Raw genomic sequence first — 12,116 nt, 5'->3', positions numbered from 1 at the left:
ATTGATTAAACGAGTCTAACGCCGAAACAATATTTCCGTACGCAATCTTATGGTACCACGTTCACGAACACATGAAATGGCGATAAACGGACATCCGCAAGCGCAAACGGATGCGTTCACGGAAGAACGTGTGCACTTGAGTTACTTTTCAAAAAAAAGAAAAAAAGAAAGAGTGCCTCATCAAATAGCTGTGATATTTTAAGGAGTACAGAAAACATTCTTGATGATTTTCGAGAGTCTAACTTCTGATGTGGTTGAAGAGGGGGAGAATAACAGTGAAAATGAGAACAAGTGGGAAATAGCATCAAAACAAGCAGAAAGGACGCCATGTGGTCTAAACTGCCGGTTTACATGCAGATCAAAATTCACAGAAGAGGACAGAGAGAGACTTTTTCCATAGATATTGGCAGCTCGGAGATTTCACAAAACAAAGACAGTTTGTTTCAAAATTTTCGGTCAAGCCTTTGAAGAAAAGGGGAGATGTAAACACTAGAAAGGACTTTCATATAGATACAGTTTTCCTTTGTCAGGATCTCATTCCTCAGTTAGGGTTTGTAAATTGCTTTTTTCTCAGCACATTAAATGTGTTTGCTCAAATGGTCCGCGCTGCGCATGAAAAGATTGCTTTACCTGGAGTTGTGAATGAAGGTGGTACTCTGAGGCTTGCCGTTCAAACAAAACCCCTGAAGCACAGTTAGAGCATGTGCGCAATTATATCAAATCCTTTCAAGTCATGGAAAGCGACTATTGCAGAAAATAAGAACCAAGTAGCAAATATTTACAGGCTGGTTTAACAGAACAAAAATGTGTGAATTGTACTGTACTTTATGTCAAAAAATGATTTCGAAAAAAGTGAGTATTTCCATTAATCGAAACATTTTTAATATTGTTTTTTAAACCTCAAAAGGACCAATGTGACCTGTGTGCCGCTAACACAAATGCTTTTAATAAAGAAAATGCCGAAAACTTAAAAATAAAGACAAGAAGCGTTCTAGAACTGAAAATGATTTGGTTGTTGGTGTTTTTGATGTAGAAGAGGTGTTGTTAACCACTAAGGCATTCGAATTGTCCCTTTATTGTAAAAGGCGTCTGAACAGTTTCATTTCACTATATATGGCTACGTACTATTATGTATGAATGAGCTGACAGCACCTCGCTGAGCCTCAAAGATTGCCTCCTGTGTCTATGACTTCATAAAATTAAAAGTGAACAGGATAAAAAGAAATGTATATTTTCTCTGATAATTGAAAAACCAGTACTACATGTCCATACTATATTCAGAAATTTAGCCTTAAGTTCATAAACATAAATATTTAGAAAAAGGGCACACTCAAAATGAGAATGAGTGTGTACATTCTTCAGTAGAAAATGAATCAAAAGATGTGAGTGTTTGCTCAACAAAGCATGGGCAGCAATTATAAGCACAGAAAGGTCTAGTCAACCTTTCAAAGTTAAAGAGTTATCACTTGATGACTTTTTTTTACTTTATAGAGCTATCAAAATACCTAGTCATTTTTTATTTGAACACTGAAAGGGAAAAGGTTATGATCAGCAACCTCAGGATTCTACTTATTCATTCGCAACATGTTTTACTACAGGTATGATTTCAATCTTCCGAGTCGACTGAGACGCACGACAGAGAACATTCCAAATCCAGGCTCAGTTAAATTAAAACAGCTTTAAGTTAGAAATGTGCCTATCCCACTCAGTTATTTAAGAAATAGTAAGTTCCCAAACAAGGTCGTAGGCCTGAGTGATATATTATTTCGCATAAGAACGAGTAACTAGTGGTGCAAGTTGTCAGATGTTCAGGTATTTAAAGTTTGCTTTTAGCTTATATACTGAATTGTTACATGATACATGTCTGTCGAAACTGCTGATTGAGTAACAGTTTTCAGAAGCATGATATTAAATATTCCTGTTTTGTGTTAATGACTTTTTTCATTATTGTTTTGAAAAGTTAGCTATCTACACATGCCACAGTGACAATATAATAGTCAGGACTTTGAGAATTGAAGCATTGTGTGTTCATGACGTATTGCTATGTTTATCGCGTTAAGTTACTGTTTTTATTATTGCTGCCAAAATCTGCAGTTAGTTTTTGAGCATGAAGATATAGTGCAGCTTGTATTTTCATATGCGCATGTTGCACCTGCTCAAGTTTGTCTTTGAGGTTGTTAAAATTACAATTTGTGTCTTAAACTATTCTCTTGTAATGTTTAACTATTTGCCTGCTAGTGGCAAATGTTTCTGTCTTTGCAACCAGAGCAGATCAAGATCAGCCTGCACATCCATGTCAGCAAATTTATAAAGTTAAAAAGTACTGTCCAAATTGAAATATGTATCTGTCCATTGTAGAAATTTAGCAGGCAAAGGGTTATTTTTTCATAAAAGTTATAGGCGTGACTTTTTTTAAAATCATAATATTTTGTGATTTTAAAGTTTAACACCATTGAATTTCTTCAGAAGTTTAATAACTCTTCGTTAATTAACTTACATTTCTAGTAAATATTACTATTCACATATAACGTTTCATGATAATAAATGCGGTAATTATAGTACTTGTCTAAATTGCATTTGCCTCATATATCCTTGTTCATTGTACCACAGACCCAGCATTAAGGCCGGGTTCGTGATGTTTACAAGGGAAACAGTCGTGGACTTGTAATCTCTGAAACCTCTCGCTGATGGAGGGTCGTGGGTTCGACCCCTGCTACCAACTAGGATTCTTTATGTGAGAAATTGGCAGTTGCTTACGGATATAGTGATCTAGTAACGATGATTATGTGAACTGTCCGCCTGATATAACTTAAATAATGTTGAAAACGGATGTTACATACCGAACAAAACAAAGAAACAAAACCTACCATAAAAGGTATTATGGACCGAGGTCGAAGCATTTCACTGTCGGATTTCACAAGTCGTTCAGATGCAAATACCATATAATTAAATCACTCGTGATTAAATTACTGCGCATCCAAACTCCTGACTTCACAAAAGCTTTAAATCAAAGCCAATACATATAGCCATTACTTACATGCCAACTAAAACTTGAGTAACAATTAGTAGTAATAAAAGGCCAAAGGCGTATATTATATGATTTTTGTAACTGTGATCTTACCAGATATTTCTTAAATCTATTCATTATTGACAAACTTCCAAAATCAATATGTTCTAAACTGAGAGGCCTGAAATATGCTTGTGTTATTTTTTATTTTCGTGTTTATTGTCATCCATGGAAATTGCTGCATTTCATTGAATTATGAACACTCCTAGCTTTATATTTATTTTGATCTCAAGTTAACAAAAGCACTTGAAATAATTTGCAAAAATCTTATTTTGACACACACATAGACTAGTTTCACTTTTAGTGTACGGACAATCCTGGCAGGAAATTCAGTGCACAAGTATTCTTTTGCACTTTTTCACCAATATACGAAACACATACCCTCATAGGTTTTTATGTTGATAAAATGGGCATAAGCGCATTTATAAAAGATTATTTAAAAATCACATAGAATAGTTTCGCATTGACTCAAAAGGTTTTTATCATAATTCAGTGTGCAAGTATTCTGCTTGAATTTTTAGGCAAAAACTTTGTTCAAGTGATCAGAATACAAACATTAATGTGTTCATGTATTCGTAACACTAAAACAGATATAATATCTTCATGATACTTAATAAAACAAATTCTTTCTTTTCTTGGAACGTTTTATTTTCCATTCTCTTGAACATTTTTCTAAAACGCCCAAAGACTAGTTTCGCGTTGAGCCCACGATGAATAATTATTAGAATGGATGAATCACCATTGTGATGTTTAAGGTGTAGAAGTATATTACCATATCACAAAAATATTTTGTAAAAAGACAGTATCTTTATCAACAACCTACCTGTCCAATACATGTTTTACCGCACTATTCTTAAAATAATGTCAAAAGTATACTGTGTTGGTGCGCCGTAAAACCCAAATAAATAAATAAATAAATTTAAAATGAATGCCATTTTATTTAACAAATAAAAACAAATCCTGAAAACTACGTTAATTCGTGCGAAATCCCAGCACTGGACATTATTACAAATGTATCAAAGTTCTTTAAAAATGGCGTTGAACTGTCGGAAACTGTTGGCCCTTTAGTCAAATATTTTCCGGAATGCAAAAACAGTAAATTGACACTTGTTTTGTATCACAATATATATGTTTTGTTTGCTGTTCATTTTTCATGTAAAATAACGCTTTCTTTCTGTGATTTGGTGTGAATGTATTCGTACCAATTTTATATATAGTACCATAATAAATCGTTAAAGGAGTGTAAGTTGTATGCCTCCCTCGATCACGACATCCAAGATTCAAACTTTTGCCTTTACTATGACCTTTGGTCGGTGTGACTTGAACATAGGTTGCAAAAAATGAATTGTATTAACGGGCTGCATATTTGACTCGAATTTCCTGAACATAGTTTAAGAGAATCAAGAATTATAGACTAGATACGAAAATAGGACAAACGAACATACGGACGGGCATTGATTAAAAAGCATCCCTCCGTTTTACTTTACCGGAAGTATTTATTTTTTTAACATACATAACATATACTTTATTTAACATAAAATTGCATACATACAATTTATAGTCAAACATAGTACAATTTATGTAAAGCATAACACATGACAGTACTTTCAAACATTTAACTGAGAAGATTCAGTAGATTAAAATCCTGTAACACTATTATACCATAATTCCGACAGTAAAATGGTATGAAGAGGAACTTGATCATAATTTATACTTATCATTTTTCTTGCCACAAAACATCTAAATTCAAGGTAACCTTTGTCTATTGTACAGTTTATTTCCCTTGCATTGTTCAAGTTAAACTTATTTGTGTATATACGAGGTATTATTGAGCCGTGAATGCATGTTAGCATATGAGCATACTACAGCAAAAGCCAGGAAGAACGAGTAAATCACAGCTCAAAAATCAAAATCACAAAAAAATAACAAGCAATTGTAACGCTTTTTTTACCACAAAGTGTAAATGTAATTATTCTTTCCTATATATATAAAATTGACATCCTCCTTCTGTCTCCTAATTGTTTATTATGCTTTTTTGTTTGTTTTGGGTTTAACGCCGTTTTTTCAACAGTATTTCAACGGTTATGTAACTTCGGGTAGTTTACGCAAGAAACTGCCAACTTCCCCACATAAATCAGAGGGACAGGACGAATGATTTCAGACACAATGTCTTTTATCAAATCGTCAAGGAAAACATACGTCTCACCCAGGGATCGAACTCACGACCCCGCAATCCGTAGATCGGCGCTCTCCCTATTTAGATTAGTGGACATTGACTTTTGTTTATAATGGATTATTAACAGTATATGTTCCGTGTTCTGAACATCAGCAATCAAGCCCTAAACAACTACAGGTACTATCTTTAAAGTTAATACAAGGACACTTTTTTTGTAAAACGCTGAAAAATATTGTCGCATGACGTCTACTTGCAGATTACGTCTTCCAGTCTTTCAACACATTGTGGCTCGCTTTTCACTCCGATATTGCTGCAAAAAATAGTTCAGATATGTAAGATGTTATTTCGCAACGTTCGAGAAAAGTTTATTTTTTTTGCAATATAACATTAGTAAATATGATTCATTTGATTAACGTTTACACATAAACTACATTTACATAAATGGATAAAACAACACCTTAATAGTAATCGTTATACTTATAAAATATAGTGTACCAAACATTTCTTACAAGCTTTTAAATCAGCTGTTTTCTTCTCTTCTACTTGAATCTTTTCAAGGAGGCTTCTCTTTTGCAATTGCATTTCATTGTATTTTTTATGAGCATGTAGAATTTTCTCTAATTCTTTCAGCTCTAATTCAAGATCGTTTGTTTTAATAACCAGATCGCGATTTCTCCCTTTCAACTTTTGAATATTTTCACTTTCAATTTTGTTTTTAGAAATACAGAAGCAATGTAAACAACCAGAGTTTGGTTGTTCATGTAACAACGATGTATCTGGTTGAACGTTTTCTCTTTCGCTTTCGTCTGTTACAGTTCTGCTTTGACCATGTAAAACGACTGGTGTACTCTTAATATTTTTCTCTGATCTCAAATCTCTATCCTCTACCAGAATATCCTTTTCTATAGTTTCATCATTTGGATTAAAACGTTCCAGTTGATCCATGAGTGGCTCAAGATTTTTATGATCGTTGCTTCTACTTTCTTTAAAAATAATGCAAACTTCATTATCTTCACAATAAGTATACAGACTTAAGGAGAGAAAAACTTAAATTATATATACACAAACCTACATACCAAAGAATGCGTGAAATTATCATGTCAGTAACTTGATGCTCTATATGTTAGTAGCCATTAAATCGATTGTTTAGAAATAATTATAATGCAGGCTTAAGATAAAATGCTTGTTTTGTTCATGAAAGTTATCTTCTGAAACAAAAAGGTAACATTTTACCTTTGTTTACATCAAACATTGTTGATTCTGTTTTAGCCTGCACTTCAGTTGTTGGATTTTGTTTAACATTTGGCAACGTACTTTCATATTCCGTATTGTCCTTGCCTGAAAGAAATGACATTGTCCAAACACAAAATAAAATAAAACGCTGTTGTTGTACTGACGTTTGCGAATGGTTAATAATGACTTGATTATTTCTTTAGATGGGCGATGTATGTTAATCATATTTGACACTCATAGAAATGCATATGTATAATATTTGTCATATGTCTTTAAGGTACAAGAAAATTATATATGATAGTGTCTGTCAAAAATATATGATGACAATGTAGTTTACTGATTTTGGCCACCGGCCCATATCAGCATAGTTATAATACATACGTACAATAAATATAAATAAACTGTGAAAGATAATACAAATTAGAGACGGCCATACAAAATCATTTTATGCTAACTGTAAAATACACATCTTTTACAGTCATGCTTTTGCAAATATTGTTTTATGGAAAATGTCATTGGTTTTAGGATAGAAAGATTCAGAATAATTGCTCTTCAGAACTCACGGAAATAAAAGATCCATTGTATCTGTATCATTACAAATTATTTTGAATATGTCGGTCACGATTATAGGTAATGATGTACAATTATAGTTCATGGAATGAACCTCTCTAATTGCGATTTACATTTGGCGAGATCCTTAACATTAGAAGTAGAATTTCGCGCATGCGCACTCTACGTAGGAGAAAAAGACATAAAGTCCGTTAAAGTTATATCATATCTCAATCTACTCAATCAGTATGAAGTTGTATGATAATAAATAACCACTGCAGGACAAAGAAATTTATATGTATATCCTTGCAAATCCACAATTTCCTTGATGAAAATGAGAATCTTCAACTAATGCGCATTTTAACTAAGGCTAAAAGGGAACACCTGTCATTCATATAGTATTTACTTAGAGTTTTGAATAATGTAAGAATAGGAAATATTTGAAAATATTGTCTTTTTTTGTAATAGTGCTATAAGATTATTTCAATTAGAAGTCGTTTATAAATATTTGATACAGAGATATGTGTTATATTATTTCCATTTGTTGGAATTAGTGGATTTGTTTTTCTAAATGCATGTTGCATTGTCATTTTGTTATAACACTAGAAAAAAATCATCCACTGTTTGCGTCTTAGAAGTAAGAAGTCCGATGTCATTTCAATATCTTCACCGGGAATAAAATCTGGGTATTTCTAGTAAAAAAGTAAAATAAAATGTTTGCCAATATAGAAGAAAGTATATACAACAAGAATGTATTATATATCCGGTTATAAGAATGATAAACTTCGATAAATGTTCTACGAGGGGTGATTCATATGTAATGCAACTCAGGCTTTAATTTTTTAATTGCAACATTTTATATATTTTAAATCAATGCAATCCTTTGAAGTACTCTCCATTAGCATTAATACAAAGTATCAGTCTTTTGATCCAATGTTGAAAGCACTTTTTATAGGCATCAATAGATATGGCTTTAAGGCACCGGCTTATTGCTGAGCCCAGTGCACTAAGTGAGCCGTAACGTTTTTCAGAAAGCACCGATTCAAGTCGCGGAAACAGAAAATAGTAACAGGGCGGCAGATCTGAGAATAGGCTCGTGCTTTATATGTGCCCAAATAAGCAGTCGAAATGTGAGCCTTACGAAAAGAAGCATTACCACGGAGACAAGCTACGTGCTTTATGTCGCATATAGGTCGACGTTTCATTAAATAATTATTCACTTTCTTCAAAACTTTACATTAGTGTATTACTTGGCTGTCACACCTTTTTCTTATGAACAGCAACTTGTTTGGCTGGTGCCTGAATGAAAAAGGATATACAGTACAAAACTTTCCTCACAGTTGCTGTTCTTTTGAAAATTACGGTCTCCTGGAATGTTTTGAAGCCGATACACGAAGGAACATGTCCGTCTAGGTTAAAAAAGTACACACAGGTTTCATCAACCGTTATTAAATTAGGACAGGTTTTACTTTTTTAAATTTCGGGCACAACTTAAGTAAACGTTTATCCTTTTTAACACGGTCTCGTTTTGGTTCAGCTCTTAACAAGTGTGGTATCCAACGTGCAAATATCTTATTTACTTTCAATATTTTGCGCAGAATAAATTGATTTCGTGCAGTCGATATTCCTGATATATTGGCTAATTCGCGCAAAGTCAACCAAGCATCTTCCTTGATTTTCACATCACCTTGCATTGTCGTGACTGATTTCAGTCGTCCACGTTTTGGGAGATTTTGAAACTGCTCGTTTCCAGATTTGAAACGAGACATCCAAATGGTAACTGTGCTATACGATGCTTCATTATGTCCATCTATGTCACAAATCTCAATAAAAATGTTTCGGCCACGAATTCCTAAATTATTCCTAGCTTTGATATACACACGAATTTTATGCCACTTTTCAGAACATGATCCCACCATTTTACATGCAGTGTTATAACAACACCTTATTCAAAATTATCGTGTTAAAAATTCAATATTCTGGTTCAATATTTTTTGTAAAATGTTATGCATCGCTAACCGAAGGATACACCTTTCAATAAAACTTGATTCAGCGACAGTAGCGCATGTGAATTTTGAGATTTAAGCACAGTTGCTTTACATATAAATCACCCCTCGTACAACCAGTATGTCTATATTATATTTTCAAAATCGCACTTACCTAATGATTTTATTTTAAACTTTGGCTGAGGAAAAGCATGGTCATAAGTTGGCATTGTTAGATTTTGACAGGGGCGTCCGGTGTTGTACGCGCTTGTGAAGAGGGCAATGTGTAGGAGGGGTGTTTCAAGGGGATATTAAGAACTATATTGAATTAAAAGGAAAAGGTTTGGTTGGGTGACTTTGACCTTTGTGGTAGCTAAACCAACCTGTATTCCAGTTTACTTAGACTGGGCTAAATCGATAACGAAAAGACCAACTGTTAAATATGTAAAAGTTTTATCATTTTAAAAAACCCGATGAATATGAGAGCGGATAGTCTGGTATTGGTGAAATAGATGAAGATAACTAGCCTGTCAGCATGTCTGCCAGATCAGATCGGTTGACACTCCTTAATGCTTCGAGAAAATTATCAAACCACCTCGGATGTTTACTAGGAATTCTATCAAGCAAGATGTCAGCTGCCGCGACAGCGCCAGCGGAACGTTCTTTCTGGTGTATTTCACTTCTGTCATCGGAGTTGATGACATCTGCCTTCAGGAGTTCAGCTGTTAGCTCAGATGGTACAATCATTTCTCGAAGTTTAGGTGAAAACATATGCAAGATCTTAATAGGATCATTATTGTCTGCAGCACCTTTTCGTCTCAGAGCATCCACTATCGTCTGATATTCTTAAAGATTAATTTAAAAACAGTATTTTTTTAATGTGAAATCATCATGCAATGTTAAAGTGGCATTTAGATACAAAACCCACAAGACAGCAAACAATGCAAGATAACTGACGACAATATAAAACCTTATAGAATTAATGGTCAGGTTCCCAAAGCATAGCTACAAAATACTTTGGACCAAGAAAGTTTATTCATGAATTAGTGTCATAAAAAGAATCAATATTTAAAGAATAATGTTTACTTCTGGATGTAAGCTATACTCTGGGGTATAAGATGATTTCATACATAGAGAGATAATATATTCAAATGGAATAACATATTAGAGTTTAATACATACTACACTCTTCCAATGCTTGAACAAACATTTTCCATTTCCCAGGTTCCTTGCTTGCTTGTAATTTGTCTAGTAAAAGCTCTACTGCTTTGTGTCGATCTGGTTCGCTTTTAATGGCACTGATATCAGCTACGTTGATAAAATGTACATAATAAGCGACCGTAAGCGGGATAACTTGCACGCTACTAGTAGAATCACTACATGCTATAAAGTTATTTAGATATAAAAGAAATCGATACAGAGCTGGGGGACGGATAGTTTTCAATAAGTGAAATAAACAAATTGGGACAAGAGAATGAATTTACTAAAAAAGCTTAAATGAGAAATTTCAATAAAAGCATACTTACTTTGACTAAAGCACGAGTGCAGATGAGGAAGGACCTGACTAACAATTATATTTGACACCAACATTGGTCTACAAAGAATAATCATTTCCTCGTATCTATGCAGGCTACCTGTCTCCTGTTTTTGACGTTGCTGAGCTTCGAACTAAAGTAAAGGGGTATCAATTGAACGCAGTTTATGGCTTTATTGGATAATTTAACAGTCGATGTAGAAACATGTGCATACGTTCTTTTAAAAAAAAGTTCTTGTAAGTGCTTCATGCACGGTCTCTTGACAATTATTAAAAATATATAATTACCAACAACCCGAACAGATTTCGATACAAAATCATTTGAGAATTGTCAGAAATGCATGTGGAAGTCGTCAATAATTTTTGCAAATTATCTTGAGGCAAATTTCAACGTTTATAACTTTGGGGATTATTGGTTATCTGGATAACCTAGAACAGAACATAGTCCAGCATACGAAAGCGTACAAACTGTCCCATATATATTGCAGCTCTTGCTTTAATATCATGATTAAATTTACAACGTGTTATCATTAAATTTGATAATACAAATGTTAGTGCTAGCACTATTATCTTTACATTTAATATTTACAATAAGCAGGCAAAATAGGTATTTCTGTAAATTCTACAGTGTATGATGTTTTCCATCCGCAAGACGTTTCTATAAACTTCAATTAGAAAAATATGCTCGATAGTTTTTTTAATCAGCCATATTTAACAATCTTGTACATGACCCTATATTAACATTAGTTTCTTTTTTATCATGACGCGTTACGTCAACATCTACGATATGTAGAACTAATTAGAATCTGTAGAAATCTGTGTACCTCTCTGCTGGCGGTACCAGTATTTTCGATGACATTTTGCGTCAATGAGAATCCAGACTCTAGTTTATCTGTATCCTCAACGCTAATATCGAATTCAGGATTAGTCCTATCACTGCAATCCCCCTGAAATATTAATTAATGACATCTGTGTGAATCTAATTTTACACATAAAAGTATATCTATTTTTTAGAAAGTTGTTCTATCTGCTTAACACATATATTCCGCACAAATGTTAAACTCAGAATTGAATTGTAGTCCAGATGAAAAACAAAAACTGATTGGAAGATGCAAATCCTAATTATGAACGAAGTAAGTGTGGAAAAAAACATACAAAACTTTATAAGCAAAGGGAGCATACTTTTTCTAAAAGTTGCCAAAGGTTAACCTTAAGCTGTTTTATCTCAATCTCAACGAAACTTATCAAATAACCAGTATAACCAGTACCTGACTTTACAAAAAGTCCGCCAATAGACGAATGTAAATTATAGAAAAAGATCCTTTGGAATCAATCAAAATGTTGCAGATTCGAATTGACTGAATATAGACCCTTTTAGCGGATGTGTAACTAAGATCCAGCATTTCTTTGTAGAAAGGGGATCAGTCAATCAAATGCTGGCCAGAGTTATGGGCCTTGATTGCAAGATACTGTTGACCCCGAAGACATGTGCGAAGTTTCAGCAAATACCTTCAGTTTTCTTGGAGATATAAAGTTTCATGCAAAACAGTAAGCAAAGCATTTCGCCGACGT

General features: G+C 33.7%; 1 protein-coding gene across 1 annotated transcript; it reads right to left on the bottom strand.

Annotated features, from left to right (window-relative positions):
* Positions 1 to 2,552: 2,552 nt before the first annotated feature.
* On the bottom strand, positions 2,553 to 11,495 carry LOC123558146 (uncharacterized). Its single transcript, XM_053544456.1, has 7 exons — positions 11,369 to 11,495; positions 10,537 to 10,678; positions 10,193 to 10,318; positions 9,538 to 9,855; positions 6,477 to 6,581; positions 5,753 to 6,226; positions 2,553 to 5,553 (listed from the first exon to the last, which is right to left on the bottom strand). Exons 2-7 carry the CDS (start codon positions 10,619 to 10,621, stop codon positions 5,540 to 5,542), a joined length of 1,122 nt encoding a protein of 373 aa, XP_053400431.1. The 5' UTR covers positions 10,622 to 10,678; positions 11,369 to 11,495; the 3' UTR covers positions 2,553 to 5,539.
* Between the last annotated feature and the right edge of the window lie 621 nt (positions 11,496 to 12,116).

The sequence above is a fragment of the Mercenaria mercenaria genome, chromosome 5 (genome assembly GCF_021730395.1).
Source record: "Mercenaria mercenaria strain notata chromosome 5, MADL_Memer_1, whole genome shotgun sequence".
Classification (NCBI taxonomy): Eukaryota; Metazoa; Mollusca; class Bivalvia; order Venerida; family Veneridae; genus Mercenaria; species Mercenaria mercenaria.
Note: the sequence above shows the minus strand (reverse complement) of the source record. Positions and strands in the feature narration are given on the sequence as shown.

Coding starts and splice junctions, on each gene's coding strand:
- LOC123558146 (XM_053544456.1), bottom strand. CDS start 10,621: ATGATTATTCTTTGTAGACCAATGTTGGTGTCAAATATAATTGTTAGT. Junction 9,856..10,192: donor TCAAGCATTGGAAGAGTGTA/GTATGTATTAAA, acceptor TTAATCTTTAAG/AATATCAGACGATAGTGGAT. Junction 6,227..6,476: donor AATGTTTGATGTAAACAAAG/GTAAAATGTTAC, acceptor TTATTTTTAAAG/AAAGTAGAAGCAACGATCAT.